The sequence below is a fragment of the Podarcis bocagei genome, assembly GCF_964188305.1.
Source record: "Podarcis bocagei genome assembly, chromosome: 5".
NCBI classification, from domain to species: domain Eukaryota; kingdom Metazoa; phylum Chordata; class Lepidosauria; order Squamata; family Lacertidae; genus Podarcis; species Podarcis bocagei.
This window is the reverse complement of record NC_138129.1, coordinates 6,735,441-6,757,389: the sequence shown is the minus strand read 5'-3', so window position 1 is coordinate 6,757,389 and position 21,949 is coordinate 6,735,441. Positions and strand designations below refer to the sequence as shown.

Below are 21,949 nucleotides of genomic sequence, written 5' to 3'. Positions count from 1 at the left end.
GGCAGCTGGTGTCTGGCAAACAGGGCTCTTGTGGATAAGGGAGACAGCGGCACTTCTGACCAGGGTCTCATTGTGAGAAAGCATCACTTGAGGGTCATCCATCTTCATTCCTAAACACCATGCAGCTGTGGTTAAAACAGGGCATATGCAGCTGTAAGTGACACTGGCACACATCTTCAGAGGCATTTACTGAAACTAAAAGACTTCAGTGAATAAGTGAGAATGGCTGGAAAGTTGTTCAGCTGGTTCCCAGTGCAATGATGGATTTAAAGCCTTTTTGCACAGAAGCAGCGAAGTTGTTTCTTTAACGTATGCCTTTACTACCAGTACTGATTAAAAAAAAAAAAAAAATCTCATTGCACAGGGCTAGAAGCGTTTTCTCACTGCAAGTCAGTCAAACTGCATTTGGGGCATTCGTTCTCCTTACAACCCCCGGCTTTTCTTTGCGCCCATATTAAAAAAAGAGGATTTCTCATCTACCCAGAAATTACAAAGCAGCCCCCATCGCCCCCACAAAAAAAGCTTTCAGCTGGCGACAGCATTAGAAATTTAGAAGGAACAGTTAACAGTGACAAGTTAATTCAGAAAAGAATCAGCCTTGCTTCTGCTATGTAAGGAAAATGTTTCCCATCAGTTACCATTAACATTGCTATTTTAAAACAGGGACAATAGCAACACACTCCAAAGAATTGAAGTACCCATTTCTGGGACAGTTTTCTGCCATCAATCCAAAGACTCAGATGGCACAGTCTTTATGTTTCAGTTCTAAACACAGTATTTCAGTCCCTACTGAGCAAGTCACTAACATCCCCAGAAAAAATCAGTGCATACAGGGAACAGATTAAAGATAGGATTACAGCCAAGCACCTTTTAAACTCTTCCCCTGATCGTTAATGCTAGAATTCTGCATGCACTAACAACCTAAACTCAGTGGGACTTGTCCCTCATCAGCCACGTACAAGATAAGACTATTCGCATTGCCATTAATTAGGATAGCATTTTTTGTATACAAACAGCATCGCTGATGGCGAGTATATTCCATATCCTAATGAAGTAAGCCGTTGCATAGTGAATCCTCATAAACTCACTGCCCCGGGCTCTCATGTGCTAGCTAAGATCACTTCTAGTATCAGAGCCAAGCTGGAGAGAAAGCCTCAGACTGGTCCATGGAGAGGCAGGACTTGTCCTCGCCCATGAACCCAGGCCTGCGGTTCCTTCCTTTGAAAAATTATTAATTATCTAATTATTAAACCTGCACTGCAGCCTTCTTCCCGAAGGTGCCCAGTTCTCATCGAGGCTGGCAATTCTTGTGTGGAACCTGGGTTACTTTAGATTTACAGATGGGTGCTCACTTTGAAGCTTAATAGCTAAAAGTAGTGCTCCACTAGGAACACACCCATTGAAAACAAACCTGCCAAGAAGGCTAGACCCACCCCGATTTTCTATGTAGAGGGTCTGAGATGTGAGCCACAGCTGCATCCTCAAGAGCCAAGGCCATTTTACTTGATTCCTTGTTTAAAGTATTGGCAGCTTCATTAAACATGGCTGCAGCTATCCCAGGTGTTGGTCCTCAGTTGTTTAAAAGGGCAAGTGAATGTCATTTGTCTTCTTCAGCATTCTCCTGCCCTGCATTAGGTGTTAAGATACTGCAAGGGTCGGCTGGGGACGACTTAGCAAGACCAGCTGTCATGTAGCTGTACCTATTATTCACCCTGACACCAAAAGCACCCCCTGATTACAGTCCAGCAAGTTCCTAACCATTTGTCCCCCAAAACGGGGGGTATAATCATCTGAAGGGGTAGGCTAGCAGCATCCGGTCTCTGTATTACTCAAACATTAGGGTTTTTTTAACGCTAACCCTAAGCCCCAGCACGGTTTCAAACACTCTCTCTCTCTCTCTGGCTCAGACATGCAACACAGAAGCTCCTTAAGCACTGTACAAAATCTGCTTCTAGCCTATGCGTCCCAGAAGCCACATTTTGCTTCCTGTGCTGACAAGAAAGCTTGTGTATTTGCTCGTACCGCTCTGGAATAATACTGCTTATTCAGCTGAGGCCTCCCAAAGACCCATCCTGCCTTTCTGCAGCCCCAGCTGTCTTAGCAGAAGCTGAAGTTTCCTAGAAATATAGGGAAGAGATATTTGCTTTGCAATACCCTAATACACAGTCTTCCACAAGCCAATGCCTTCCAAATATTTTGAACCAAAGATCTCTTCAGCCTCAGATCTGTGCTAGCTGGGGCTGATGGAAGCTACAGTATGAAACATCTGGAGGGCACTGGGTTGGGGAAGGCTGGTGCAGACCTCCACCCCTCTAGTCATTTGTCACCAAATTCAGTGAAGCATTGGTACTTAACTAAAGCCTGAAAAGGAAGGCTAGCACAGCACGACTGAAAAAAGGTAAAAGGTTAAGGACCCCTGACAGTTAAGTCCAGTCGTGAATGACTCTGGGGTTGCGGCGCTCATCTCGCTTTACAGGCCGAGAGAGCTGGTGTTTGTCCGCAGACAGTTTTTCCAGGTCATGTGGCCAGCATGACTAAGCTGCTTCTGGCAAACCAGAGCAGCATACGGAAACACTGTTTACCTTCCCGCTGCTGTAGTACCTATTTATCTACTTGCACTTTGATGTGCTTTCGAACTGTTAGGTGCGCAGGAGCAGGGACTGAGCAACGGGAGCTCACCCCATTGCAGGGATTTGAACTGCCGACCTTCTGATTGGCAAGCCCAAGAGGCTCAGTGGTTTAGACCACAGCGCCTCCCACGTCCTTATAGCATTAGAGGTGTTTAAAAATTCAGCTTCGGAAACTTTCCACCGAAGTTGACTTCCTGCTGCAGTTTTCAGGAAGCTGAGGTTTGCAAAACTTCCTGCTTTGCCAGGGGGTTTCCACTCAGATTAAACTCAGGACAAACTCTGATTAAACCCCACCAAAGTTTTCTGTTAACTCAAAGCAACTGCCGGGATATGTCAATGCACAGCACTTTCGTGGGAGAAAGCAGGTAGCACTGAATCTCAGTTTAATGAAGGTCAAGTTCCTCTCTCAGAATTTCCCCCTAATCAGCCTACATTGTAACAGGGGAAAAGGACAATGAGTTAAACAATAAAATACTCCAAAAGCAGACAAGTGTTGTGGGGAGGGGAGAGGAAGGGTCAAGCTCCACAAACAAGTCACTAAGGCCAAGCACTATACAGTCATACCTCGGAAGTCGAACGGAATCCGTTCCAGAAGTCTATTTGACTTCCAAAATGTTCGGAAACCAAGGCACGGCTTCTGATTGGTTGCAGGAAGCTCCTGCAGCCAATCGGACGCCACGTCAGATGTTCGGGTTCCAAATAACGTTTGCAAACTGGAACACTCACTTCTGGGTTTGCGGCGTTTGGGAGCCAAAACGTTCAAGTCACAAGGCGTTTGACTTCTGAGGTACGACTGTAAATCCAAAGGAGCTTCTCGCAGGATAGGCCTTTCCCAGTTCCTTATTTCTGATGCAGTCCTATCCTTCCTATAAAGCCACTCCAGAGGACTGGGAGATCCTTCAGAGTGGCATTCAATGAATGAAGTGCTACAGCAAGACTGGAAATTAGTAACCCACCCACCCCTCACATGTGTGCAAGCAGAAATGCATTCCATTCCAGCCTCAGCTTCTCTGAATTCAAGTCAACAGGGACTCTTCCTCCCTCATCAGCTCCATTGAATTGAACGGGAAACAATCAGAGTTACAGGGTTCTTCTATTACTTCCATTTATTTCAATGGGGATACTCATTGGGGAGAGACACTCACATGCTTGCAGTTAGGAATTATGGAAGCTGGCTCTAATTTCCTTAAAAAGTGGCTCCTGGGGACATCAGAAGAAATATGCTGATTATGGTAAGATCATATAAGGACTATAACCAGAAGTTTCCTAGACATAAGGTGAACCAAAGGAAACTGTTGCACTAACCTCCTGTTGAAACTAGGATTGGGAATCTACGGTTCTCCAGAACCCCCATCTAAGGGTTACAAAATGCACCTTTCTTAAGCTCGCTTTAATTTATATGCAGTAATGCTTCACACAGGAACATTAGTGTGCTTGGTTGGGTTCACTGCAAGGCCCTGTGAGCATACTGAATACAAAAACTTTTTTGAAAAAATAAAACTCCATTCCCTTACCATCTAAATTCTGCACCAATAAAAAAATGCATTCTACGACTTGCAAAACTATGCCATTTGCAACCATTTCTCTCTTTGCAGTATACTGTGGGTTCTTTTTCCTCGTTTGCATGATTTATTCTGCTTTGCTAGTCATGGGTGGGGTACAGTCACTGAAGCTCTCTGGCTGCTGAAATTTCAGAAACGCTGCCCACATACTTTCAAACTTTTTTTTTTACACCCCTAAGGGCTAGAATTCATGCATTTAGAAAAAATAATTAAAAGAGGAGAACCTCAGGATTCTGGTCCCACTATTACATTCTGCATTACATTTTGCACTCCCGCAGAACCGCAGTCCACAAGCAATAATCATCTGCAAGCTTAAGCTTAACCTGAACAATGCCTATCAAAAGGAAGCACAGAAGCAGGCGAAGGTGTTCACTGCCAAAGAGCAATGGGCAAACATCAGGGTGGGAAGGGTATCACAGATAAGTTTATGGGATCATAGAGAAAGCTGCCACGCAGTAAGCTGCAGAGTCTAAGTCATCCTTCTCCCACTATCCCTAATTAGTCAGCAAAACAATCGGCGTTTAGAGAATGGAGACCAAGCAGGAAGGCAGTTAGTGCAGGGAAGGAACGGTTAGTTGCAGGATGCTATTGGAATAAGGGAACGTGCTTTAGGCTGAAGGTTAAGACACTCACGCTTCTGATTGGGTTAATTTCTCATTCCAGTCCTCCAGGGTGCTGCTGGCCGAAACATATCTATAAATACAACGGAAGTTAGAGAAGGGGCCAAAACCTTTCTTCCACAGCACTCCAAACCACAAGGGCTGTAACAAAGGCATCACTATTTCTTCAATCTTTTGTATTTATTCCTCCCTAGTTTGTGCTATTTCGAGGTCAGATTCCTTCCTGTTCTCAGGGCGAACCATCGAAGACATGCAGTCTTAAATAAATAAAATGTTCAGATGTTGCAAAAATGGTCTCTCCAGCTCCTTCCTTTTCATGCTTGCGGAGGGCAGAGGGGAAGGCACCACCCTAGACTTAGCAGTCCTACTTTGCTGCCGTTAGATTAAAACAGAGCCCATCCCTGCAGGATCAGGCCCACAGCTCACCTAACCCAGAATCCTGTCCTCATAGCAGGCAGCCAGATGCCCTAATGAGAAACCCGCAAGGCAGGGTTCAAGCACAAAGAGTTTACGCTGGGTGTTCAGGGAAGTGCATCAAAACAGCAACCGTTCTTCTTTCTTCCTTTGGCAAAGGCAGACACGTCAGCGACCCCAAAGCTAATTTAATCAGCCTCTCCCACTACGGTTTGGTTGAGGCAGCTGCGTCTCAAAGAAATTGCCACACATACCTTTACGCGACTTAACATTTGCCAGGTGCTTTGTTTTAAAGTGCAATTAAGTTTAAAAGGCTGCAAGGCTGCTGCAGTGCTGAGAGTGGTGGAAGGCAGGTTTTAAACTGCCGTTTCAAACATTTATTTCTATGCCTCCCCTGCGGAAAAATCAATCTGAAAGGCTAGATTGGGGGGGGGGGGGAGAGAGAGAGAGAGAATGTGTCTCACTGTTGCCTATGGCTTGGGCTACCATTTGCAGTTAGATGCACTGCAGCATGTGGGAAAATAAAGAGTGAAGACATAATTGAGCGTCTTAAAACAAGGTCACACTAAGCCCAGGATTCTATAAATACAAGTGCTATAGCAGCCTATTAACACCCAGTCTTCAGAAACCGCTTTGAGGTTTTTTCTTGCGGGGAGGGGACATTTTACAATCAAGCAGTGTATAAATGAAATAAAAATAAGATTTGGCTTTTTGAATTTTTTTCCTGCACTGGGGAGGAAAGTGTCTGCTTAACAGTTAGCTGGCTGGCTATAATCACCTAGTCCAGTCCCAAATATAAAGAAAAATACAAGCCAAGACAAATAATTTGGGTCAAAAATAGTTCTAGCAGGCCAGGCTGCCAGCTTTAAGCTGAACTGTCAGGCTTGTAAAGTAAGTAAGCCTGAAAGAATCACTACTACCCTGACTTTCGCTCCAAGGGGCTGTCCAAGGAGCGACAGAGTGCCCTGTCCCAACTCCACCAGCTTGTTTGGATTTCTGCACTAGGCACGGGGAGGGGAGAGATTCTCATACGTTAATTCAGGCAAGGGTGGCCGTGTGCCAGCACGCAGACCTACATATACAGGCATGCACACAGTCGACCATATGGACACAGCTCCCTCCCACACCTCAGCAACACCAGATCAGGCAGCCTCGGCCCAAATCTCAAGCCAGCCAGGAGGCTGTAACACAGCCATGTCCAAAGTTGCTCCGTCCTGGCCTAGAACTAAACCCTGAATACATTTTTAGGTGTGCTTCCTTAGCAGTGAGCAGCACTGAACTCCATGGGACCTTTGGGCAGAGATGCACAGAGTAACACTGCAGGTCTATCAGCTTGAAGGTCTCGCACGGTCCCATCCATCCTCTTTTGCTGTCTCCTGCACCTGGAAGGGCAAGATGCTGCATCTGCCGTCGCCTCTCTCACACCCCAATGAGGGAACAATGCCTTCTGTGGCAATTTCACATAGTGAAACCCAAGGCACCATTTCTCCTTTGCAAAGCAGCCTCCAGAAGAAGAGGTCCCCAGTGAAGAAGCAGGGAGCCAGGGTGAAGAACCCTTCTCTGCTGCCCGCAAGTGTTTGCGGGGGAAAGCAATGGGCAAGAGTTGAGCATCCTTTCCCACGGCTGATCTCCCCCTTTCAACACCACTTTGTAGCCATGGAACATACGGGTATTCAACTAAGTTTAATTCAGAGTATAGTCACTGAAATTAATAGACCTTAAAGGTAAAGGGACCCCTGACCATTAGGTCCAGTCGCGGACGACTCTGGGGTTGCGGCGCTCATCTCGCTTTATTGGCTGAGGGAGCCGGCGTACAGCTTCCAGGTCATGTGGCCAGCATGATTAAGCCGCTTCTGGTGAACCAGAGCAGCGCACAGAAACGCCGTTTACCTTCCCACCGGAGCGGTACCTATTTATCTACTTGCACTTGGACGTGCTTTCGAACTGCTAGGTTGGCAGGAGCAGGGACCGAGCAACAGGTGCTCACCCCGTCGTGGGGGTTCGAACCGCTGACCTTCTGATCGGCAAGCCCTGGGCTCTGTGGTTTAACCCACAGCACCACCTGCATCCCATAAGACCTTACTTAGTCATTAATTTAAACGAGCCTACTCTGCATAAAACTTATACCACCCGATGGTTCCAGCCGAAAGCTAAAACCAAAAGCTACGAAACTGCATTTGCTAACACCCAGCCTTCACATTTCCTGCTCTCCTTTGTCCATGGTCTGCATGTGAGCATCAGAATTTGAAATGGTAAAACCTCCCTTTTGCCATGTACAGGAGTGATGCTGAATTAACGTAGCCAATTCCCGGCTGGACTTCTGCAATGTTTCAATGTGGCCTGGTAACTGATTGGAATTTTCCTTTCTCTATGCAAGGAAACGTCACGGAAGCCAGCAAGATGAGCTTAATCTTGAACGGGGACAAGAAATGTTTATGGGCAAAAGAATGGAGTTTTGACGTTAATAAGCGAAAGGCCCAGAAGTTGCTCCTCCAACATCCCAAGCACACAGCCAGCTTCCTCTGGGACCAAAGTGAAGGGGTAGAATGAGTGAGAGGAAAAGAGCAAGGAAGAGGGAGTTGGTGCTTGTAAGGCGGGAGAGGAACTCACAGCTCCGATCGGGTCAGTTTCTCATTCCACTCTCCAAGTTTCTCAGAGGTTTTCATATAACTAGAAACAAAAACCTGGGGGTCAATCACACTTTTGAAAACTGGGGTCAAAATGGTTTCAAGAGAGGAGAAGAAAACCCAACAGCCAAGAGGCAGGTGATGAAATATTGACCCAGCCTGAGAGATGGGTCTTGGCAACACTCCTGTCAGAGAAAAAATGAAGCAGTGTGCGAGATTCACAGCATCCTAGGATGGGGAGCTAGAGTGTATTTGTAGCTTTGATACATACATACAGTTCCTCAGATGCCTTTGGGAAGAGATTGAGATTTGGAATTATAAAATTAAATTAAAGGTGTTGCGTTGCATGAATGGATTGGGGTGTGCACTGCAAAGCTGCTACAGCTGGAAGTCTTGGCAAGGAGGGTTTTAAAACCAGTGGGTTCTACGTAAGTCAAAAAGGCAATTAGGAGCCCAGACTGTGATCCAAAGAAGCACCAAGCCTAGATAGCTCAGTTGGTTAGAGTGTGGTGCTGATAATGCCAAGGTTGCAGGTTCAATCCCCATATGGGACAGCTGCATATTTCTGCATTGCAGGGGGTCAGACTGGATGAACCTCAGGGTCCCTTCCAAGTCTTCAGCAAGTGTGAAGAAGTGGTTCTGGCTGTTGGAGCCAGATCCTTATCTCCCCTACCCTTCATGGGTCAGATCTGAGAGGTAGGCATGGAGTCAGGTGAGGGGACGCTTTGACGTTCCAACAACTGTTGCAGCTTCAGAGCGCTGGGCAGGCCACGCAAGGAGCCCTGCGTGGTGCTTTGGAGCGCTGCCGATCAGCTGGTGCTCAGTCCTTCAAAGAACTGAGCAGGGCCTCTTGGGCAGGAGCAAGGAGATTACAAAGAGCACCATGGCTCTTTGCCAACACCTCCAAGCAGCCAATCCCAGCTGGCTTGCTCCACTGATCGGTGGTGATAGCAAGCCTCGCTTGCCAATACACAACTGGGAGCACTTTAAGGCTGCGCACTGGCAGCCCTGTCGTGTGTGTTATCAGTTGTGGCTGTGGTTTGGGGATAAGTCTCCTGGACAAGAGGTCCCCCACTGCTATGGTAAAGGAAGATTTACTACTTCAGGATCTCAAAGGATAAAAGCTCATAGATAGGACTTCTCTTTTCTGTAGGAGCAAGCCCCAATAGAAGACCACGTCTAATTCTGCAGGTTACAGTGGAAAAATCACCCTAGGCAACACCTACGCAGTGGAGACCTGGACATCATGCCAGCTCTTTGAGAGGTTTTGCTTCAGGCCATCCAAGGGGGTCAGGCCCAGCTTTCTCTTCAGCTCCCCGCAGTGTCTCTCTTTGGCAGCCAATACCTGGCGCAGGGTGCCTATCTCCTCTTCCACCTGCAAAAAAAGAGGAGAGGTATCTGGGTTAGAGACCCGAGTGTCGTAGGAGCAGGTACGTAACGGTTCAGCATGGAAGGTGAGCCGTGACGTCCTGGCCTCCAAGAGAAGAGGCAAGCAAGACATGAACCGCAAAGCATTTTAAATGTATTAATCAACATAACTGCTTATTGCGCTAAACAGCTTTAGCTTTCTTCTGCAACTAGTGGGCTGCGGCCACAACTGGGTTGTAGTCTGTTGTAACGTGTGAGGCAGCAGTGGTGCTAAAGTAAAGGTACCCCTGCCTGTACGGGCCAGTCGTGACTGACTCTGGGGTTGCGCGCCCATCTCGCTTAAGAGGCCGGGGGCCAGCGCTGTCCGGAGACACTTCCGGGTCACGTGGCCAGCGTGACGAAGCTACTCCGGCGAACCGGCACCAGAGCAGCACACGGAAACGCTGTTTACCTTCCCGCTATAAAGCGGTACCTATTTATCTACTTGCACTTAGGGGTGCTTTCGAACTGCTAGGTGGGCAGGAGCTGGGACCGAGCAACGGGAACTCACCCTGCCACGGGGATTCGAACCGCCGACCATACGATTGGCAAGTCCTAGGCGCTGAGGTTTTACCCACAGCGCCACCCGCGTCCCAGCAGTGGTGCTACCAACATACAAATACTTTGCAAAATTAAGAAGTAGGTCGGGTTAAAGGTAGCTCCCCAGAAGACTGAAGATTATTTATCTAGAGCACTGTTCCCTGACTTGGGTCTTCGGCTGTTTTGGAATTACAATTCCCATCATCCCTGACGACTGGTCCTGCTAGCTAGGGAAGATGGGACTTGTAGTCCAAAAACAACTGTATACCCAAGTTTGGGAAATGCTGTTCTGGAGCAGAAATGGCCAGAAAGTAGGCCACAGTGGGCCGCCTAACAGCTGATGGTTTCTGGGATTCTTGCCAGAACACTGTACTAGCTGGACCTTGATCTGATTCTGCAAACACTCTTTGTGTACACAAGTGAAGAACTCAGGGCCACTTCCTACAGTTTGGTTGTTCCTTAACTGCCTAAGTATTATGGGCATGTGATTTTACTTTTGTGAGTTTAGACCATGCAGTTTCTGATTTAAAAAAAGTAGACTGCATAGAAGTGATATCAGCCTTTGTACAAAGAATATAATTGATTAGGGAGTTTCCCCAGCACATCCACTTTACGGGAGACCTGACACAGCAACATTCCTGATGGATCTGTTTGTTTGAACACAGCTCTCTGTTTCCGCAGTCAAGTTTCACATGCAGGCCAATTTGTGGTATGAAGCCCAATCAGGAGAAAGAGAAAATATCAAAGTGTTGCAATGTGTGAACAGTGGACCTGACATATCAGTGATTTGCTTCCGGTCCTCAAAGAAATCCAGAAGTTATTTCTCTACAAAGGACTGTGTGTGTTGCAAAAGGTTCTTGGGCACGTTTCGGGACATACCATCTCAGCTTAGGTCTGGCTAGAGCCCTGCATGCTAGACTTTAACACTATCCCACAGAAGCTAAGTGCATGCCTAGAATGTGCCAAAGAAAACAGTTTTTTAAAAGGAAAGTATTCAGCCACCTTTCTTTACTAAGCAACCACAGGATTCCTAAGGAGCAGGGTTTGAGAACCAGTTTTAGAAAACCATGCCCCAGTTTTAGAAAACCATGAGCAAGCCCTGTATTACAGAGAAGACCTACTGCCAAAGAACAGTGCAGTGTTGGAACTGGAATGGGGAGAGTTTTAAGTCCCCAGAGAGATAGCCATGAAGCTCACTGGGTAATCTTGGGCTAGTGCATCACCCTAACAACTCACAGAGTTGTTCTGAGGATAAATGTTGTGGAGACTACATCTGCCATGGTCAGCTTCTCAGAGGAAGGGCAAGACAAAAATGTACTAAAGGGATATTTGAATTCCCAGGTAATGTGGCTGTTCGCATAGTAGCGCCTTCAAATTCCACAATATTGTCACAAAATGGACTGTTTCAAGAAGTGGCAGTGAGATATCTCTAGATTTGTCTGGCAGGGCAAGAAGCCTCGGATAAAATTTAAGATATTAACAGATGCCAAAGAAAGAGGTGGATTTGCCCTGCCAGATCTTAAACTTTATTATGAATCAGCCGCATTTTGTTGGCTGAGAGAATGGATGCTTCTTGAAAACACGGATGTGTTGGATTTGGAAGGTTTCAACAATGTATTTGGTTGGCATGCATACTTGTGGTATGATAAGGTTAAAGCACACAAAGCGTTCAAAAACCATATTGTCAGAAAAGCACTGTTTAATGTCTGGATAAGATATAAGGACTTGTTAGAAAATAAAACCCCAAGATGGTTGTCACCAATGGAAGCAAAGGCCCAGAAAAAACTCAATATGGAGGCCAAATGGCCAAAGTATTGGGAAATTTTGGAACAAGAGGGAGACAGATTAAAACTGCAGAGCTTTGAAAAATTAAAAAACAGAGTGCGAGATTGGCTCCATTATTATCAAATAATGGAGGCATATAATTTGGACAAAAATTTAGGCTTCCAGGTGGAAAAATCAAAATTGGAAACAGAATTGTTAGACTCTAAAGTTAAGAATTTGTCAAGAATGTATAACTTGCTGTTGAAATGGAATACTCAAGATGAAACGGTGAAATCTGCTATGATTAAATGGGCACAAGATGTTGGACACAATATTATGATGGCTGACTGGGAACAGTTATGGACCACTGGTATGAAGTTTACGGCATGTAATGCCTTAAAAGAAATAAAAAAATTCCTTCCAGTAGCACCTTAAAGACCAACTAAGTTAGTGATTGGTATGAGCTTTCGTGTGACTATGGCAGACCAACACGGCTACCTATCTGTAACTGCCTTAAAAGAGAATTTAATGAAAATGATCTACAGGTGGTACATAACACCAGTCAAGCTTGCAAAAATCTATCATCTGCCCGATAACAAATGTTGGAAATGTAATGAAACTGAAGGCACATTCTTTCACCTTTGGTGGACATGCCCAAAGATTAAGGCATTCTGGGAGATGATCTATAATGAAATGAAAAAGGTATTTAAATATACCTTCCTGAAGAAACCAGAGGCCTTTCTCCTGGGCATGGTCGGCCAATTGGTGCCAAGGAAAGATAGAACTTTTTTATGTATGCCACAACAGCAGCAAGAATACTTATTGCAAAGTATTGGAAGACACAAGATCTACCCACCAGGGAAAAATGGCAGATGAAGCTGATGGACTACATGGAACTGGCGGAAATGACTGGCAGAATCCGAGACCAGGGAGAAGAGTCGGTGGAAGAAGATTGGAAAAAAATTAAAGTATATTTACAGAAATATTGCAAAATTAATGAATGTTAGAAGGATGCTGGAATGAAGCTATATGGCTTTAGCAGAAATGTAATAAAGAATTAAGTAAAAACTGATTGATAATGGGCCAAAATGGAAAAATTTAAGGTTAGACCGTTAAGATAAATTATAGAACAAAAATTGAGAAAGATGGAAAGAATTTGCTGAAATAGCTAATTGAACTAGAATACAAAAAAGGGAGGTGTGAGGAGGTCGATGAAACAAGTAAATGAAAGGTAAAGATATGGAATATTGGATGTGTGTTTTAATGTTTTTGTTTCTTTTTGTTGTCTTGTTGTATTATTCTATGTTTTTCTTTTTATGTATTGTAAGGTATGTTCTGTTAAATTTTCTATTGTTTTCTTTTTTCTGTAATCTTTAAACTTCTAATAAATATCATTTTTAAAAAACACAACAAATGCCACAATATTGTCTAAGGCTCTAAAGCAGTGTTTCTTCAAACTTGGGTCTCCAGCTGCTGTTGGACTACAACTTCCATTATCCCTGACCACTGGTGCCAGCTAAGGATGATGGGAGTTGTAGTCCAACAACAGCTGGAGACCCAGTTTTGAGGGACAACTGCTCTGAAGGAACATGTCTACAAAAGAGGGAACTACAAGGTTACACCAGGCACTTTAGAAATTCTGTGGGCTTTCTAAGTCTCTTTAGAGCTACAGAGGAAGAATTATCTGGGCTCCCTTGTACCGCAGCAACAGAGCACAGAATGGAGAAAAGCAGAGTGTGGAGGCAGCCTCCTTTACCTTGACCAGCTCGGCCCTTAGCTCCTCTTCCTCCGCTTCTGTGAGCCCATTGTAGGCCGAGGCCCTTGCAGGAGGAGCAGCGGTAGCGGCAGCACTCGTGTTATCCACAGGCACATCTGTCATAGTATCTGACAACAGACCTTTGTTGGGAGAGTTAAGGTTGATATCTGTCATGGACAAGAAGCAAACCAGGGGGGGAAGGATAAGCAGCTAAAAGGCAGAGCATGTTAGTCTTGCAGGCGCCCCTCTATACGGCGAAGGGGAAGAGGGAAAAGAGGAGCAGGCTGCTCTAAATCAGGTCCTGCTCAAGAGACCCGCAGAAGCATATTTGCATTATCAAAAGCTCCAGAGAAGCAGCTTCCCACAAGCTGCATCCACAACAACTGTGCACGGTCTGCTGTCCCTGGAGACATGGCCTCTTCCCTTCCCCTCCAGCTGACACGTTCGGGGATGGCAATCTAGCGATCTTGTCATTCTCCTTGCAGGGAGAGCAGGTAGCTCAAGGCTGCCTCACACAGTAACCCAGCAACAAACCCGGGTTTGCCAGAGCGTACATAGGGACTTGACCTTTTATTATCAAGGCCATCTACCTTAGTATTGTATACACTAACTGGCAGGAGCTCTCCAGTTTCAGAAAGGGGTCTCTGCCAGCCCTACCTGGAGATGCCAGGATTTGAACCTGGGACCTTCTGCACTCAGGGCAGATCCATAAACTACAGTCCTTCTCCTTCCATACCCTTGATAAGGGAGCCAACGCTAGTACTGGCATTCTGAAGACCACATCTCTACTGCACACATCCTCATATTATTCTCATGCCCCCTGCAAAACGAAGGGGTGGGCCTATTAAGACCACAATGGGTTGCCTTGCTTCTTGTAATCTATACTGGAAGTGTGCTGGGGGATTTGGTGGCCCAGCTGCCTCAGGAGTGATATTATGCTGACAGTTTCTGGCAGAGGAGCTCCTCCGAGCCCAGAAGGGTGGGGTAAACAGAACGGTCTCTAGTTGCTTGCTGAACATGAGCTTGGGGCAGGGTAGAGGAAGTGTGATACAGACAAGGCAGAAAAGCCAAAATCCACACTCTGTTCCAAAGTTTGTGGAGGAGAAGCTTGCTAAGTTGCTATCTCTACGCCGAGCTTACCTCATTGTTTTGCTGCAAGGCTATAAATCACCTTGCTGCTTGCTTAGAGGGATGGAAGTGCAAGACATGAATAAATGAAGCTAATGCAATATGACCTCGCTGTCGAAGCCCTAACCGTTTCCCACGAAGATGACTGTCGGGCAAGATGGAAGGGAGGCTTTCCTAGGTAAATCAGCCACAAACAAATGTGGAAGGCAAGCTTCAGGAGTTTTTCCAATTCTGCTGAATTATGTTACTCTTCAGCAATTGCGATGACAGCCTCTAGGGCAGGGGTGGGGCACCTGAGCTGGGGCCCTCCAGATCCGCTCTAGACTGCAAGGGGCAGATGAGAAGTTTGATCCACAGGCTCCCATCCCAGCTCTAGAAATTGCAAGCTGACCACTTTTCAGCATAAAACGAAGTACTCTTGCTGTCTTTACCCCTCAAAAGCCCTGCAGATAAGATAGCAGCTGCACTTTCAAAGACACAAAGGAGCAGGCAAAAGGTTAGTTTAGCAAACAAAGCATCACTACACACACGATTGTGTGTTACTGCTCACAGCAGGCGAGAGTCGAGAGCCTACATAAGCACGTTAGAAATTAATGCAGCTGCTTGAAAAACAGAGGAGAATCGCACAGACCGTGTGCTTTCATTCTTTGCTGGTAAGCATCAAAGGCAAACCTCTCAAGAAAAATGAAAGCAGGGAATCCACTGAAGCTCAAAGCTATAACTCTTTGATCTCAAGCTAACCCACTTAAAAGGATAGTGCGTAGCTCAGATTCTCGAGCTCTGCATTCAGCCTCCTGGAATTCCACTGCAGGTCCTCCCCACCTAGCCCCCTGATCAAATCCTTGGGGCTCCCTGCGTAAGGGGTAGGGCAAATTCAAAGACCAAGCTTAACATTTGGAGGCTCCTGACTCCCATGATCACTCAGCACTCTATATGCCCTGCCCACCTAAATTCAACCATCATGCCCATCCAAATCCCCACTCCGCCACGACCCCCACTGAGTGTCCTTGGGCCAGCCGTTGCCTCTGAATTTGAGCTACCTCACAGCCTTGTTGTTGGGGTTAAAAGAGGAGAGGAGACCTATGTAAGCTCTCTGATCCACCAACTTCTTCCCTCAGCTGGGCCTACACAGAAACAACTCTTGCATGTAAACACCTTCCTTTCTTAATAATCCCCTTCCCACTCACTCTCCATGTGGCGCACCCTAACCCAACCCACCTCAAAAGCAAACATTCCTGCTGCACTGGATTTAGATCCAGGCCTAGTTCTCAACTTTGAGGTGGTCTTATTTTTATTTAATGAATAATAAAAATAAAAATATTTTTTTAAAAAAATAGTATTAATAAAGCTGTGGGGTATATTTAGGGTAGCTGCTACTTAAGACAAGTCCCCTGCCAGCTTAAAAGGAATACATAATTAATTACAAGAATTACTCTAATCAGCATAGGAAAAACACCAGCACCAGCTATGACCTTATAAACTCTCCAGCCAGCCGAAACCCCAGCATCTGCTTTCAAAGGCCACTCCCCAAAAACAAACAGATGCTCAATCCCCATTTAAAAGCTCACAAGAGAAGAGGCTACTGGCACCAGGAAGGGTATACCAAAATCATGGGGCCGCCACTGAAAAGGCTCCCACATAACATGCCTGCACACCGAAACTCACATTGTTCCACAATACAAACAAAAAGGTGTGTGTGGGGGAGAATCATTTTTTCCCATTTCATAAAATTTATGCACTCCATGATCGTAAAAAAACAACAACCTTCAAGTGGTTTTCAAAACCCCTGCACACAGAAATCTAATGTCAGAGATCTAGGCCAGAGTAAGCTGGCCTAGAAGCCTTCTTCACAATATACCACCTTTCCACATGCAGGAATCTGTCCCCTTACACAGCCTAGAAACCGTCTCCCTGATACGCTGGCTTTCTTCAGACAGGGCTCTGCCTACATGCATTACCTAGAAGCCACATCCCGACATGCTAGCTTTCTACATGCAGGAATCTCTTCACTTAGCCTAGAAGCCTTCTACCTAATACGCTGGCTTTCTACATACAGGGCTTTGCCTATTTACACATGGGCTAAAATCCTACCCCTGTAAGTTACCTTTCTACATGCAGGAATCTCTTCGCTTATACAGGCTAGAAACCTTCCCCTCGACATACTAGCTTTCTCCATGCAGGGCTCTATCCACTTACATGGCCCAGAAGCCTCATCCCTGACAGGCTAGCTTTCTACATGAAGGAATCTCTTCACTTAGCCTAGAAGCTTTGCCTACTTATATACGGGCTAAAATCCTACGCCTACAAGTTACCTTTCTACATGCAGGAATCTGTCCACTTACACAGCCTAGAAACCATCTCCCCGATACGCTGGCTTTCTTCATGCAGGGCTCTGCCTACTTACATGGCCTAGAAGCCACATCCCTGATAGGCTAGCTTTCTACATGCAGGAATCTCTTCGCTTATACAGTCTAGAACAGTGTTTCCCAACCACTGTTCCGCGGCACACTAGTGTGCCGTGAGATGTTGCCTGGTGTGCCGCGGGAAAAATTAAAAAATTTGAAAGATTTTTTTTAAAAAAAAAGTCAAATTTTTGATTGGGGTGCCGTCACTAGATGACCCCTGGAGTTCCCTCCCTCCCTCCCGCTCTGCGCCTCCCTCCTCCTCCTCCTCCTCCGGGGAGGCCCTTCCTGGCTCTCGGCCAAGGCTTGGCGGCTGCCACTCACTCACTCGCTCGCCCACCCATCCGTCCATCCCTGCACCCGGCCTCTCCCCCTTCGTCCCCGGGGCGGGGGCTGCCGGGATCCGTAGTCCCCTCGCCCTTGGGCTCCGCGCCCGTGCAGGGTGCGCAAACTACGTTTCCCAGCGTGGCCTGGCGGGCCGGGCGTTTTGTTTGAAGCGCTCTTCTCCCGGCCATGAAATGAGCACAGCGGCGGCGGCCGGGCGGGCAGGGGATATTCCGCGCAGACCTCTCATATATTTCGTGCATTGCATTCATCGCCCGCTTTCTCCTCCAAGGAGCTCCCGGGGGCGCGCGTGGTTCTCCCCGTGTTATCCTCGCAACAACAGCCCTGCGAGGTGGGTCAGGCGAGTGGCCCAAGGGAGCACCCAGGGATTGTCCTGGCCAGGTGGGGTGATTTGAACCCTGCTCTCTGCCCGGTCTTCATCCTCATTTAGCCCCCACATGTGCATGACTGTGCATGACTGAGGTTTTCCCCCCTCGTCTTGGCTATGGTGTGAGTCTGTGCTGTTAATTAATGGGGTTCTGCCTTCGGAGAAGATGAGCCAGCCCTCAAGGAGGTGATTATGTAATTTGCTAGCAATTCATGTCCCTCCCGGCGTGACGCTGCGCGCTGACATCACGGGGCTGTAATGGTGGTGTGCCTCGAGATTTTTTTCATGAAACAAGTGTGCCTTTGCCCAAAAAAGGTTGGGAAACACTGGTCTAGAAACCTTCCCCTCGACATACTAGCTTTCTCCGTGCAGGGCTCTGTCCACTTCCATGGCCCAGAAGCCTCCTCCCCGACAGGCTAGCTTTCTACATGCAGGGATGCGCTCGCTTGTCAGGCCCGCCCCACCCGCCGCCCCCCTTCAGCCCGAGGCGGTGCCGCCCTGGAGGAAGCCGAGAGCGGGCCGGAGGCAGGATGCGTCCCGCCCCGGGGCCTGGCCTCCTCCCGTCCCCCCTACCGCCCCAGCGCGGCCTTCCCAGGGGGACGAGGCGGAGGAGGCGGCCCTCTCCCCGGCCCGGTCTGCCTTGGCCTACCCTGGCTGGCGCTCTCCATCTCGCCCGGAGGCCGCTGCGCAGCTACGCGAGGGAAGGAGGCGGCGGCGGCGGCAGCAGCGGCAACAAACTCCTGGCTTGACGGCGCGGCGACGTCACACGCCTCCCGCTCTTCCGTCTCCGCACACACACACGCTCACTTCCGGCCTCTCCCGGAAGTCGCAGCTAGTAACGTCATCAGTAGGCGCTTGCGGCCTTAAAGAGGAAATTGCAAAAGGCCAAAGCTGCGCCCTCATTTCCGGATCCCTTTTGACGCTTCTGCATTGAGGAGAAATCCTCAATATAAATTAGGATTAGACTCTCCATTTGCTTTCTCCACGTTGGCCGAGGTGTGCCGTTATCCTTCGGTTCCCCCTCCCTTTCCCTTCCCCCCCCCTGCTTTGGGGAGAAAAGCGTGGCTGCTTGAAAGCAGGGCAGTCTGCCTCTAGCCTATCTCGGAAGCATTTTTAAAGGCTGGCGTAGAAATCTGAAGCAGAAATTACATTTCTGTTTCAGATTTTGCACTGAACCTTAAATGTCTTCGCCGTTCAGTCCACGCGCCGTTACGACCTGCGACTGGGATCCGGAACTAGCCTGCGGGTTCGCTCCAGCCCGCAGCCCTTTGGTGTCGCTCTTTGGCTGCAGACCAAAGGGGTTCAAACGCAAAGTTGCGCTTGTGATTTCCGGGCAGTCTTGTCGACGGCGCTGCCCTGGACGTGGTTTGAGGGGTGACAGAAGTCTGCGGTGCGCAACTGCAGTTACTTAGTCATTTATATATGCTGTTGTTTAGTCGTTTAGTCTTGAGAGTCCCATGGACTGCAAGAAGATCAAACCTCTCCATTCTGAAGGAAATCAGCCCTGAGTGCTCACTGGAAGGACAGATCCTGAAGCTGAGGCTCCAATACTTTGGCCACCTCATGAGAAGAGAAGACTCCCTGGAAAAGACCCTGATCTTGGGAAAGATGGAGGGCACAAGGAGAAGGGGACGACAGAGGACGAGATGGTGGGACAGTGTTCTCGAAGCTACCAGCATGAGTTTGACCAAACTGTGGGAGGCAGTGGAAGACAGGAGTGCCTGGTGTGCTCTGGTCCATGGGATCACGAAGAGTCGGACACGACTAAACAACAACAAGCCTTGCTGAGTTTAATGGGACTCATAACTCCATTAAGCCTGGGACTGATGGAAGTTTTGGTTGACAATCATCTGCAGGGTACTAGCTTGGTAAAGGCTGCTCTGATGGGTTTGATTAGTAGGGGAGTCTTTCCTTCTCCTCTCCTTCCTTCAGTCTGTTATGTCTCCCTTTGGTCTGTAGGTGGAGGTATCAGCCCAGGTATCCCTTCTGCCCCGGGCTTGTTGCTTTCACATCTCTAAATTAATATCTCTAAATCCACGCACCTTGGTTTAGCATCCTGGCAGAAAGATGTTCCACAAGCGAGGGGCAAGTGGTGAGTCACTGGGAAAATAAGCTCTCATGTTACAGCTTAGCTGAGGCAATCTAGCTTAACCACTTTTAAAGGGATTTCTGGGGAAATCATTCCGACTTAACCATTTCTGCTTTCAGGGACATCTGCATGCCGCATTACACAGTGAAGAGGTCTTTCTTCTCAGGAACTGGGCCTTTATTGTGGTGGCAACTACCCTTTGGGACTCCCCTTACAGATTAGACGGACACCTCTATTGTCTTTTCTACATGAATTGAATACTTTCTTCTTCAGGTATCCCACTTGTCTGCTTCTGTAGTGGAACTATTTTTTTTTTTTTTGTTATACCTGTTTTCATATGTGGAATTGTTTCAAAATGTCCACATTGTTGCTATATATGGAATTCCTTTATAAATGGAACTGTTTTTTACAGTTTTTGATGGTTACGATGCTTTGTCTGTTTTACCAGTATATATTTTATTGTTGTAACCCACCCTGGATCTTGAATAAGAGATCTAACAAATAAATAAATTACAGAAACATCACAAAGTATTGCCCTTCTGGGGTAAGTCTTGGGCGGGGGTATTAAAATGGCAGCTGTCGGCAACATGGAGGCTGTAAGCGCCCTGGCTGACATGACTCTCACGCTCCTACAAAATTCACCCACCAGCATCCCAAAGGCAAAATAAGGGAACTGGTTTGATACACCACCTTTCGTTCAGTTCTGCCCTGTCCCCTTAAAAAACAAAAATACCCAGTCTGAACTTTCAGCCTTCCCGAAGTTTGGCCTGGTCCCAAGTTAAATCCTTGACATTTTCAGCATCCGCACCATATGTTTAAAACACTTTAATACCACTTTCAGAGTCCCAAATAATTCTGGGCATTATAGTTTGTAGTTTGTTAAAAGTGCTGTTAGGAGATCCCTGTTCCCAGAATTCCCTGGGGAAAGGGATTGGCTGCCTTCAGATGTCTTCTAAAAGTCAGATAGTTCTCTTTGACGGTGGGAGGGTGTTCCACAGGGCGGGTGCCACTACCGAGGAGGCCCTCTGCCTGGTTCCCTGTAACTTGGCTTCTCGCAGTGAGGGAACCACCAGAAGGCCCTCGGAGCTGGACCTCAGCGTCCGGGATGTACAATGGGGGTGGAGACGCTCCTTCAAGTATAGTGAGCCAAGGCCATTTAGGGGTTTAAAGGTCAGCACCAACACTCTGAATTGTGCTCAGAAACATACATTGGGCAAAAGAGCCCTGCATTGCAGGGGGTTGGACTAGATGACCCACGAGGTCCCTCCCCAGTGTGCAGTTCTAGGATTCTATGGCTGTGCATACTTACTGATCATGCTGGTGCTTTTGGAAAGAGAGAGAGACCGTCTAATAGTCCCTCCAAGGGACTTAGGCCTGAGGGTCCACGTGCACCCTGCACCTGGGGGGAGAAACAGATAAGAGACTCTGGGCTGACAGCCTTGACTTGGGACATCCCAGCAGTAAGCAACAGAAATGGGTCCTCCTTCTTCAGACACCAGAACTGGCTGCCTGGCCCCATTTAAAGCAGTATGATACCACTTTGAATGGGTTCCCTTGCCCCAAAGAATCCTGGAAGCTGTAGTTTGTTAAGTGCACCGAGAGTAGGGCTGCCATATCTTGAAGAGCAAAAAAGAGGACAGCCCAAGCCGCTGCCAGCCCAAGCCAGGGAAAGAGGTGCATGCCTTTCCCCCCAGCTCTGGCTGGCAGCAGCTGCGGTGTGCAGAGAAGCCCAAGCCTGAGCCACTGACAGCCCAAGCGGTGGCAGGACCCCAGCTCATATCTGATCTTCGCTGCGGCGGCTTCACTCTGCTGCGGCGCTTCTGGGGCACAGCACCCTCTTGAGCATGCCCATGCGCCCCCCCAAAAAACCCACCCACCCCCCAAAATAAAAAAAAAACCCAGACATTTCCTTTAAAATGTAAACAAATGTAAAAATAAGGGAATTTTTTTAAATAATAGAATACAGATTACTCAAATGTAAGAGAAATATGGAAACCGCAAAAAGAGATAGAGGGAAGTCAATTAACATAGGAGGGACTCAAACCAGTTTAGTGTAATAGAATGAAAGTGATGGTAAAGGGAAAAAAGAAAAGATGAAATATGAAGGTAATGTCTTTCTAGGAACTTTGGATATAGAATGTTCAAATAGTGGTTTGTACTCCTTAAATAATTTTGTGTATTTGACAATTCCCCCCCCCCTTTCCTTTTTTAATCGTTTTCTTTTCATATTTTCGTTTATGTATTGTTTTCTTTTCGGTATATGTGGGTGTAAGGGTTAATTTATTTTCTTGTTTTGTA

At 47.2% G+C, this 21,949-nt stretch overlaps 1 protein-coding gene across 17 annotated transcripts in view; it reads right to left on the bottom strand.

The window, feature by feature from the left end:
- The window catches only part of TPD52L2 (TPD52 like 2), a 47,909-nt gene that overhangs the window by 11,219 nt on the left and 14,741 nt on the right, over positions 1 to 21,949 (bottom strand). For 2 of the 17 annotated variants that reach the window (XM_081196627.1, XM_081196639.1), the window contains exons 3-7: positions 20,961 to 21,050; positions 13,321 to 13,487; positions 9,080 to 9,228; positions 7,837 to 7,896; positions 4,826 to 4,885 (exon numbers count right to left, since the gene is read on the bottom strand). In XM_081196627.1, coding sequence (XP_081052753.1) covers positions 4,826 to 4,885; positions 7,837 to 7,896; positions 9,080 to 9,228; positions 13,321 to 13,487; positions 20,961 to 21,050 — 526 coding nt within the window. Of the gene's footprint in view, positions 1 to 4,825; positions 4,886 to 7,836; positions 7,897 to 9,079; positions 9,229 to 13,320; positions 13,488 to 15,488; positions 15,552 to 18,211; positions 18,370 to 20,960; positions 21,051 to 21,949 lie in introns of those variants that run through there. The other 15 variants (XM_081196638.1, XM_081196642.1, XM_081196637.1 and 12 more) reach the window with 12 other exon arrangements.